This window comes from Danio rerio, chromosome 13, assembly GCF_052040795.2.
Source record: "Danio rerio strain M-AB ecotype USA chromosome 13, GRCz13ab, whole genome shotgun sequence".
In the NCBI taxonomy this organism is placed as follows: Eukaryota; Metazoa; Chordata; class Actinopteri; order Cypriniformes; family Danionidae; genus Danio; species Danio rerio.
In genome coordinates, this window is record NC_141033.1 from 17,494,802 (window position 1) to 17,507,051 (window position 12,250).

The 12,250-nt window shown below is 33.8% G+C and overlaps 3 protein-coding genes across 9 annotated transcripts in view; 1 reads left to right on the forward strand and 2 right to left on the reverse strand.

Annotated features, from left to right (window-relative positions):
* LOC147841024 (uncharacterized) overlaps positions 1-12,250 on the forward strand; it is a 485,466-nt gene that overhangs the window by 222,289 nt on the left and 250,927 nt on the right. The window lies entirely within an intron of this gene.
* The window catches only part of LOC147834160 (uncharacterized), a 439,063-nt gene that overhangs the window by 199,420 nt on the left and 227,393 nt on the right, over positions 1-12,250 (reverse strand). The window lies entirely within an intron of this gene.
* Positions 1-12,250, reverse strand: part of bag5 (BAG cochaperone 5) — a 42,225-nt gene that overhangs the window by 17,499 nt on the left and 12,476 nt on the right. For 4 of the 7 annotated variants that reach the window (NM_001431071.1, NM_001034183.2, XM_087278391.1 and 1 more), the window contains 2 exon segments: positions 1,477-1,905; positions 3,549-3,822. In NM_001431071.1, the coding sequence (NP_001418000.1) occupies positions 1,477-1,905; positions 3,549-3,822 (703 nt within the window). 7 annotated transcript variants of the gene reach the window in all.

The following is a 12,250-nucleotide window of genomic DNA, read 5'->3' on the forward strand; positions in this document are numbered from 1 at the left end:
TACTGCCAATTTAGTTACCTGTTATTCATCAATACTGCATGTCTTTGGACTGTAGTTGAAACGAGTACTTTTTACTTTTGTACATTTTTGAGGCCATACTTCTTTACTTTTACTTAAGTACAAAAGTGTAGTTAGTACTCTTTTACCAGAGTCGTTTTAAACGAGAGTATCTGTACTTCTACTTAAGTAAAGGATGTGGAAGGAGTACTTTTGACATCTCTGAACACAAGACACAAATATTGTGAGTCTGCAATCCACATCGTCCAACTGAGCAAAAGCAGATCATTCGCACTTGAGCAACCAGTGTTTTGAGAGCTCGCAAACAGTTTTGTCCAAGAACAGAGGAAAAACATTCACTCTTGTATTACGTGAATGCGCTCCCGAATTGTAATACTGCACTTGTCACTGACATTCGTCAGTGAAATAATGGCATACTCCACCAGCCGAAATCATGTGGCGCGCACCCACAGCGAACTTCCGCAAACACATCGATGACGTCACATTCGCTGCACACAATGAGTCAATAACAGAAAGCTGATTGGCTATTGCATCATTTGTAGTTGTAATGCCGCAAATTACAATTGGGCTAGTAAAATAAAGAACTACAACACCACGAAAACAACAAACTAGCAACAACAACAAAAAAGAATTTAAATGAGAATTAGATTTAGCATTACATGGACATGCAAAAATAATTAAAACCTAGAACAGCTAATTTAAGACTTTTTAAGGACTTAAATTAAAATGTTTACATTTTAGACTTTTTAAGACTTTAAGACCGCACGGAAACCCTGTAAATTATATAACACCGCGTTTAATTGTCATTAACAGCATTGTAACAGAATTCTTAACAGCAATTTATTTGAATACTTGTTACAGAAAAAGATAATTCTGTTAGTAACGCCATTTATTTATAACACTGTTTTTCCATCACTGTACTGTGTGTTGAGTAAAATAATAATATATTATTTAATAAAAATAATTCTATAAACCACTAATAATACTTCTTGCAAACTTCTAATAAAAGTACTGTAGTTATGTTACAATTTTTTATCAGGGTTTATGTCAGGCTTTTTTTATTACGGTTAATCCAACAAACAGTGATGTGTTGATTTTTCCATTTTTCTTGTTATTAAATTATAATAATACTATTAATATTACAAAAATAATCATAAATAAGTAATTAGAAATACTTGATAAATACTTTTTTTTCACATTTGATAAGCAGTTTAATTTGATATAACAGATTGAATCAAGTTTTAAGGTTTCCTCAAATATATAACTATAACTTGTTATTATAACTTTAAAGTTATTGTCCAAAACAGAGTAAAAAAGGTTTTCATTACCACTTTCTTACTTTGAAAATGTTCCAGCTTTATCTAAGGAACTTTTGGCTCATGTGTAAAAACAAATAACAGTAGTTTTCTGCTGAGGATGTGATTCCTTGTGAATTTGTCTTTTTGTAGTTCCACTCACCTGCGACATTACTTCATTAATACCCTGCACAGCCTCATGTGTGTCATCCGACAGTGGTAGTGCCAGCGTATGAGTTTGTACACGACCCTCCAGTATCTCCTGTACGGCACAGATCCGTGTCAGCGCCTTATAACGGGCTTTCCTGAGTGGTACACTTCCTCCCGTCTTTACTTGCGCAAGCCGCATGGCCACATCCTGCACAGCCTCCACCAGCTCCTCACTGATTTCAAAGGCATCTAGAGCCTGGCCCTGACGAAAGGGCATCACAACCCCTTCATTCAACAGGTTCCTCGCCTCTTGGGTCAGTTCCTCAATGGCCAGCCGGGATGGATGTGTGGCATTGCTCTCCAGGTAGTGGAGCAGACCCTCTACCTCTCCTGCTGCACGCTTACGAGGCAGCTGGAGCTCCGGACGACCTTCTGTCTCCACCTGTGGGGGAAAGTAAACTATGGTTAACAGGGTCACTTCTTCCATTATTGAGTAATGTTTTCTTCCTGGAGCTTATTTCAAGGGATACTGTATTCTACCTTTAGTGAATTAGGAAATCACAAACCCATATCAAGCATTCCATGATGAGCACAATTTTGAATAGCAGAAAAGAAGGAACCATACTTTAAAGGTGCCATAGAGCAATTTGATTCAATCTTCTCTTTCTTTGATAGATTTTTTTAAAGGTATGCAAGTTTTTGACACTTCTAAAGCATAAAAATACCATAATATGTTTTCAGATATTTAAGAAACATGTCAAGTGAACATACTTGTTCATCTGAAAAACAATGCTGAAGTCAGTTATGAAAATGTCTCTTACGTGCCAGAACGCTGCCTTTGTTTTGTTTTTTTGTAACCTGCTCAATGCCACCTTATGCAATTAAATTTTAGCACCCCGGGTTGCCTTGGTGAAAAACCACACATTTAATTTTTTCATTCATTCGGAAAGGCTATCAAAGCATGCGTCTGTGACCGAAATGCGACATTGGGTAGACAGTAGCAGACTCCCAAATGAGACACAGATTCAGAGTTCCACATGACATTAGGTGAACAATTTAGATTCTATCCCTGTGTCCTAACAACATGCTGCGTGATGAATTATGCAGTGATAACAGGGTATATACAGGAATCAGAGATTAAAATGTAATACCTTTTAAGACCTTTTTTTAAGTCTCTTTGCCTTGATTTTAAGACTTCATCACCACTTCAAGTTTCAACCAGTAACATTGCTGACATTTTAACTTGCAGTATATTCACTAAATACTGATTCCAAGAAATGAATCCTAAATTAAAACTGTAATTATTTATGGAATAAAAATGTCAATCCAGCAGATGGCGCCTTTACAGCAGTAGGAATAACGGTGTTTCCCTAGGTACTGCAGTAAACAAAGCAGCTTGATGTCAAATCTAGCAGGATTTTTTTTTATTTTATAAACTACACAGCATCCCAATGTTTAATGATTAAATTTAATACCTTGTAAAAAAAGCAATAAATACTTTTTAATACCCTTTAAGGGCCTTACATTTCTCTAAATTGATTCATCAATTTTTAATATTTATTAGTTTATAATATATAGCGTGTATTATAATATAATAAACTAAAATAGATTAAATCTTGTCATTGATCATATTTCTAAAAACAAGCTAGAAAAGTTATCTGTAGCAGGGTGGTGCTGACATCACAGGCGGGCACCCCAAAAGCAGTGTAGTCCGTTTATAGCCTAATGTTAGCTTTTCAATTCCTGCGTTTGCATTTATGATCCAAAAGGACTAAAAGTTGTATTTTCGTGTGAGGATTATTCAGCTGGACAAAACCAGTAAGTGTAAGAGGTTATTTTATAGCTATCTACGAAAAGCCTATGGGGAAAAACCTATAGGGATTTTATCGAGGCAACCAGTTTTATGCTAGCAGCCAATTAGCCTACAAGGTCATTTAGCATTTTAAGGTGACATCATAGTTCCTCCACTCTATTGTCTAATAGTTAGATTTACCATTTTCATAAAATGCACAATTCGTTGCATCATGATTAAAACATCACGTCAGAGTATTTTTGACAAAATCAGAAAAAACTGTTTGCCCAGACCTTATCAACCTCCAGCAGTAATCGGGTCAGCTCACGCTCCAATCTTTTATATTCTCTGTTGTTCTGCAGGCCGCTGTAAGAGCACACCTGAGGGCCCAGTGAGGCGATCTCCTTCTGCACTTCATCCAGCCGTGACAAAGCTGGATGCTGCCCAGGATATGGGCCCTGCTGTCCTGCAAAAGCTGCGAAGGGTCCTGGCATCTGCTGAGTCTGAGACTGCTGACCGCCATGATCCATTGTCCTTTTACCACCATCAAATGGCTTCCCAAATAGGCTAAAAGAGAAACAGAAAAAAAAAAATATGTAACTAATATTTAAATAAAAAGCATATGCAAGGGACATTGGGTACATCTACATACACTGGAATACATAACTTACATAATTATATACATTTTGTAAATCTTTGAGTCAATCATTATTGTGCACGCAAGTTTTATAAGCTGGTTTGATATTTTATCAGCTAGTTTGAGTGTGCAATACTTTGAGAGGGAAAAAAATCAACATTGGAAAAACAATGACTATATAAATGAACAAGTACTGAAACTTACATCATTGAAGAACTTTAAATAAATAGCCATAGGACCTAAGAATTTTAGAATATCTTCTGACGTATGTGATATTATCAAAAAAGGATAGTCACTAACAGTAATGAAATGAAATATTATTACAATTTAACAGGGTTTTAAACAAGCAGCAACCTCCCGCTCTCCCTTGTTAAGCAAATACTGAAGTAGCTGAAACTGAAATTCATCGAAATTCTGTTAGTCCTGGCTCCATAATAGAGGAAATTGCTATTAAACCCACTGATAAAACGGCCAACTTTAAAGCTGAAAAAAGGTGTTTACAGCCTGAAACAAAGAACGATTTTTGTTCATATAGGGGCTGAATTTTTTTTTATAACTCATCCGTTTCATTTATATCAAGTTATATTAAGTCTGCATAATTAAGGAGCGGGGTCACTTGAGTGACTGCTAGGTCTCGTTGGTTGACGTCACTTTACCTCAGCTGATTCTGGCTGATTAGCCACTGAACTCTGCATATATATATCTTATTTTTGTTTTGTTTTACTTGGCGTTACACAGTCAGTTGCTTTTAAAAAATTATTTCTTGCAATTATCACATAATATGGCTTGCTTTGCACTTAATTGTTCGTAAACCATTCACAAGGCCTTTATTTCCCAGGTGAGTGAAATAATATACTTATATACCATATCTATAAATGTATTGGTTTTATTTAAGATAATTTATCATTTATATTTTTCTTTAGAAATTGAATGCACTCCATAACCTGAAAGATTGATTAGCTGTAGGCTATATAGAACAGTCATCTGAAATGTTGTCATATAGTGTTATGCCTAGATTTCATAAATAGCTTTGCGTTTACTAACACAGAATTATTTGGAGGCTATTTGCATTTTCCTCCTGTAGGAAAACATAAGTACAATGCTTAGTGGCTCAATGCATTACAACAGTGTTTTTGAAAGAATAAACACTTTACTGAAATAGTTATTTTATAATGCTGCTGTGAAGTCTAATAAAACACAAAACATATTAAAGCATTTTTTATTTAACCAAATTGAAAATTGAGAATATATGATGTCACAACACATGGTTCATGTCACTAGTTAAATTTGCTTATTTTATATTGCTTTTTTTAGAACTAGATGTCTGCGATGTGACAATGTTTGACTGCGAAAGAAAAAATTGTCTCCACAATCTGCTTTTAAAGAAATAAAGTATTAAGCTACAGTGCAAATTTAATCCATTGCAATTCTAGCACCCTCCATATACTGTATAGTATAACACGGCATATATTAACATCAAATGTTAACTCAATGGCAGAGTTACATCCACAGGATATGACACTTATATATAATATGCTTTAATGCCTTTCCAGTGATGCACACACTTTTTCAGAGCAACACATATGCATACAACAAACCCTATTAAACAGTGACTTGTTATGTGACCAGTGATAGGAATAATGACGCCATAAATAAACAGTATTACTAATGGTGATACTTTTTTCAGTAATGAGTAATCAAATTAATCACTGTTTCTGCTGTTACAACGCCATTACTGTTACTGAAAATGAAATGCGTGTTACTAATTGAGAATGCTGAAGCGGTTTCATACAAGCAGCTTCTTTCTCAGCCGTAGGACCCCTCTTTCTCTAGGGTGGGATACATAACCAACCAATGATGATGGTTGTTGTGTCTGTGAACGTAGCGTACCTGATGTGATGATGATTGGCTTAGATGAAGTACTTTTCGTTTTTAAAGTACGTTTGCCAATCAGAGGCAGTAAAGTGCGAATTCACACACAAGCACACACACAGTCAGTTGCACACACCAACGACCAGGAGTCAACATGATGGCAAATCCAACAAGTTCAAAGGTAGCGCCTAATGAAGCACCTTACATTATCACATGCCGCCACAAAATTAATGGCTACGCAGGTGATAACCTGAGGTCTGCTACTAAGGGAGGAGACGTCATGAAGTCAAAGCAAAAAAAAAAAAAAACTTTTCTCTACCACAAACACTTATTACTCAGAGAGAATTAAACAAAGTAATATCTAGATAAATAGTTAAGGACATTAAAATAACATTACTATCCGCTTGTTAAGTGGTGACGTGTTTGTGACGTATGTATACTGTTTCCGGGTCCAAGCCGCCATTCATTTGAGTGGAGAAATCATTCGTTTATGATCACGTTTTATTCCTATCACACATTAAAGTTAATTTTATATAAAATCATACTGTACACAACAATCTCTGGGCTTGCTGCATAACAAATACCAAAATTTTAACAATTTATAAAAAATTTATCACTTTCTAGCCATCGGATATTAGGCATGGACATATACTGCGATCGTAATTTTTGAAAGCCTTAAATCGCTTTGTAAACGTTTATTATTACCATTTCATGAGTCTCCCCATTCAGTTGAATAGAGCGCTTGGACTTGGAAGCCGCTTCGTGTGACGTCACACTTAACAAGCGGATAACATTAAACAACAACATTGAAATAGTGTGGATTAGTGTACAATGTTTTATATTTATTTTATAGTCATTTGACAATTTAGATTTCATTAGTTACTTTTATAAATATGTAACTCAATTACTGTTTGTGAAAAGTAAGTAGTAACTATAAACAATTACACTTTTAAAGGAACTTGCCCAACACTGTATGCGATTAGTCTTAAAGAAACAGTAGACCAATGCTGCAGCTTGTCATTTAGGGATAATTTGCCCAAAAATATAAAATATGTCAATATTTGCCCACGCTAATGAAGTCCCAAATCTGTTTTCATTTCCTTTTTGTGCTGAACAGAAAAAAAGATAATTTAATATTAAATAAAATGGATGGCGTGAATTTTCTGATGGATGTTTGCTCCAAGATGGAGTAGCGCATATCTTTTTTCTGTCTTTATGATTATTAATAAAGTTTAATGTTTAAGAGCCTAGATTATATAATGACCTTAGTGTCATCCCACTTCAAAGTATGGAATAATATGTGTGTGATTACTTTTTTGTATGCCAAAAGATTTGTTTCCACAGGATCTACCCAGCTAGGTCAGAGGTCATGGAGACCTCTTGAGTGGACCTGGACCCTTAAAGAATTTGAACCAACTCTTCTTATTGTTATTTTCTATGTGTTAATTATGTCCATAGTGATATTTGCCATTTTATGTGTTACATCTTTTAAAGTTAATTCTTTTGCATGCAAGCTGCCAGTTTAAAATTTTAGATGTAGATTAAACTATTTTTTTACCTGTTTTGATAAAGACAGCTGAGAGTACACTCTGCCTTGAGTAAGAAATAGATTGTACTTTGAGTCTGTGTGTTTTAAATTGTGGATCCTTTGACAGGTCTGGGGTCAGCTCTAAACAGCCTAGTGGCTCTCTGACGTTATATGCTTGAGATATTGTTCAGAGTTGTACGCATGTACCCACGTGGAAATTTTCTTAGTCTATCTGTGTTTAAACCAATCAGGCTAATACAATCAGGTTTAACTAATCAGGTTAAAACACCTATATGTATGCCGTAGTTAATGACGTTATTTAAGAGTATAACTGTTGATGTTTTGAGATTGTAAGAGGAGCGTCCTACAAACTCATTGTGAGTGTTGAGGCTGGCTTCTGCTGAACTATCTTCAGTAAACTTTCTTTAATTGAATCTCTGGCTCTTCTTTATCTGACAGACTGTTCATTTTCCCAACAAAACAACACAATCATTTTTATAAGTGTTTATAATTTTTTTTTTTAAATGCTACTCCTAAATACACCTAGCTACTTGAAAAACAAACAACTACTTTGTTTAACTTGTACATGTGTATTTGTCATGTGTAATTAAAATATAACAAAGATTTTTATCTTTACTAAATTAGGCAAAAGTTTTTGTCTTTTTTTTTTGTTACCATTTAAAGGCTTTTATTTTAAATAAGGATATTTGTTGGGCTGTACTCCTCAAATAATTTGCAATACAGTAAAAGCAACATCACATTTTTTTTTTTTTATAAAATCGTGAACTGTGATTTTTCAGAAAAAAGAAAGGAAAAATAGAACAAAATATCATTCCAAATGACATCCAGGCTTATATATGATGGTTAATGTTTCTTTCTTCTAAATTGCTTCAACCTAAAATCTTTATTGTGTGAGAAGGGTTAATCCTGATTAGGGTTGTGCAATATTGGAAAAAATCTAGCATTGTGATATTTTTATATTTTGTGATATATAATGCGACATGAATACAATTTTATATGATATATTAATATGTTTATTTGGAAAGAATTTATTATGTTAGATCAATTGGGATGAATCTGCAGTAAAAGTGCATGTCCATAAAATCAAATAATCTAATAATGACCTTTTTACGGTCCCCAGACACAATTTTGACGGGGTCTGTGCCATTTGCAGTGCATTTCTAAATTTGCATGTGTTGTGAGAATTTTCTTGCATGGCAATCTTTAAATAAATTCAAGAAAAAGATACAATTAAAAAAGTGTTTTATCGTTTTCAGAGTCTAACAATATTAAAGTACAGCAACTGAATGATACAATTTTTTTTTTTATAAATTAAATTGCTGTTTAAGTCACAAATTATACAATTTCTTATGCCTGAATGCTTCAGGGTCATTATACAATCACAGGCATTAAATACACATGCAAATAATGAATTATAATACAACCTCAAAATTGCATATCCTGCAATGTGACACATTACATTGCAATATCGATGCTGATACGATAAATTGTGCAGCCCTAATCCTGACCCAGGTAAACTGTTTTGTACATCTGCAGAGACTTCAGAATGTATGTGTTGTACAGCTGTGATGACTCAGCCAGACGTTTTCAACTACACCCCTCATAAACAACAAGCAAGCCACCACAGGAAAAAGGATCTGACTGAATGCATGACACATCACAAAACCCACAAACCTTGTTAGGGGGACAAACTTTGTGAATAGTAAGTAAATTAGAAAGTAGAGCAAGTATAATAATAATAATAATAAAACATTTTAAAAGATAATAATGCAATCCAAATTTAACGTTTTCCAAAATTCTGAAAGATCATATTCCTGACTTTATCTGACTTTATCTTAAGTCCTTCCTGTCAATGAAATATTATTCATGCTTACCAAGCCTTTATGTAATGATTACATTCATCTGATTTTAACAGCAACATTCCCTACATGAAAGTTTTGAAAAATGTCAGAGTAGTTAAACCTTGTTGTTGCCCAAACAAATATTTACAGAGTATGCGGTAACAACAACCATTGTGGTCCTACTGAATCTTGCCTGCAGACTAGCTATTCAGATAAATCAATCCAAAAGCTCTGACAACTGAAATGTAGATTTAGATTAGTTTAGAAAATTAAAGTGTCCTTCAAGAACACACCCAATTCAATGCTCTCTTACCTTTGCAGATTCAAAGTACAAAAGATTATATTTGGGAATCAACTGCTGCTGCTATTCATTAGGGAAGTGTCTGTGATGTCATGGATAGGTCATGTTCACGGTCCTTAAAGAGACAGAGTTTATTTGTGCCTAGACCAAACTTTAAGGCTTTTTAAATATAATATAAAGCTACTGAGAATGTACATGCAAGTTCTTATATTGATTAATGGAAATAAAAAACAGAGAAAACACCCACCCTATTTTTCTTTCTAGATTCACCTAACAGTACCTATTGGAGAGTTGGGAATGAAGATATTACAGGACCCATCTGATTGGTCAAATTTGAATAAACAATCTGAAGCATATTAAACTAATTGAAAGGTGCGGTATGTAAATTTTTAACTCTTCTAAAGCATAAAAAATGCCACAATATGTTACAAGAGATTTAAACGAAACAATTTATTAAACAGATTTATTTATTAAAATAATATCAGTCACTAAAATAAATTGTCACCAAACATCTTTAGAAATAGTATGATAATACATTTCAATTCATGCGAAATATTGAAAAAAAATGTAACTACAAAATTTCAAAAGTTTTATACATTTTTTGTTTCACTTGACTGTTTATATTTTGTTGAATTCAGAATTATTAGCTCCCATGTTTATTTTTCCCCCAATTTCTGTTTAACGGAGAGAAGATTTTTTCAACACATTTCTAAACATAATAGTTTTAATAACTTATTACTAATAACTAATATTTTTAATATCTTTGCCATGATGACAGTAAATAATATTTTACTAGGTATTTTTTCAAGACACTTTTATAAAACTTAAAGTGACATGTAAAGGCTTAACTAGGTTAATTAAGTTAACAAGGCAGGTTAGGGTAATCAAGCAAGTAGCTGTATAACAATAGTTTGTTCTGTAGACTATCGAAATAAAATATAGCTTAAAGGGGCTAATAATTTTGACCTTAAAATGTTTTAAAAAAAATTTTAAACTGCTTTTATTCTAGCCGTAATAAAACAAACAAGACTTTCTCAAGACGAAAAAATATCAGACATAATGTGAAAATTTCCTTGCTCTGTTAAACATCATTTGGTAAATATTTAAAAAAGGAAACAAATCTAAAAGAAGGGCTAAATATTAGCCAATTTTAACAATGTCTGAACTGCGAAACACAGGGCATACCAAAGTGTGGGAGTACATCGGGACGATACAAATTTTTACAGAGAATCGCTGCACCTCTAGTGCCCACACAGGAATGCACAGATCTCATTTGAATACAGAATCAATACTGAATCTGAACATTTGAGAGTCGATTCGGGATCCTTAGAATCAAGAAAAGTGATCTATTGTTTTTTTTTTTTTACTTCCAACCATAGTGGGCATAAAAAATTTAAGATAAGAACTTTCTTCATTTTTTAACATTAACATCACTTTCAGCCATGTCTGGATATATCTTATTTGCAAGGCTAGATGATATCAAAGAATAGTATATCTGAATATCTGAATGGTGATCATTTCCTTGATTCCTTCCTATGTCCTTGATTTATTCAATTATTTTCCTTGGGCTTAGTCTCCATTTCAGAGGTTGCCAAAGCAGAATGAACCACCAACTTTCCAGCAAACGTTTTTACGCAGCGGATGCCCTTCCAGCTGCAACCCAGTACTGGGAAACACCCATAAACACTCATTGACACACACTCGTATACTATGGCCAAGTTAGTTTATTCAATTTACCAATACTGCAATTTTTGGACTGTAGGGGAAACCTGAGCAGCCAGAGGAAACCCATGCGAACACGGGGAAAACATGCAAACTCCACACAGAAATGCCAACTAGTGCAAACGGGACTTGAACCAGCGACCTTATTGCTGCAAGGCGAAAGTGTTAACCACCGAGCCACTGTGCCGCCCCACGATATGTCAGTATGTTTTATATTTAAATTGGATCAATTAAATGATGTAAAAACAAAAGCAATAGCGACTAATCAAGTTTGCATCGAAAATTGTTAAACTCACATGACATTCTAACACTGTAGCATTACATTCTGAAAACAAAAATAATACTTTTTAAATCAGAATTTCAATTCATTCATAAAACCATTTTAAAATAAATAATTACATTACAACAGTTACTTTCAAGTTACTGCTATTATGCAAACAAATACTTGTAGGTTCAACATTTTACAAATTCACTGTTTTTTTTCTAACAATAAATATTTTAGCAAAAAGTATATAAAAGCTCAAGTGGCAAGTTTCACACCAAGAAAAAAAACTTATCTTAAAAACATTAATCTGAACAAGTAGGCGATCTTTCGGCAGCACACATATCTGTCAAAGCAATAAGTCTGCACAAATGTGGGCACAAAAGATAAGCTGCTGGCAGCAGTTACCAGTGCCACTATTAACCAGGCTTTCCAAAATTCTCACAGCCCTGTTTTTGTCATGTTCTACATACAGCAGCTTCATAGAATCAATAGTGCTTGCAATGCACTAGGCTGTAAAAAAAATGTTAAGGTTGAGTTTGGCCAACTGCTGATTTAAGGCTTTGGAACTTACATGATTTAAAGACTAAATTAGAACTTTGCTATTTTCATATCAATAGTGTGCATTGTCTATGCAATTAAAATGAGACAAAGTTTATAAGACCGATTATGCAAGTTTACAAAGATTGAGTCTTTATGTTAAATGCTATGATGAATATAAAATGATGAATAATGTACTGTATACATTTCTTCAGAAAAACAACAATTTTCTAATCCTTAGCCTTTAAATGAAAGTATATAAAATAAGAAA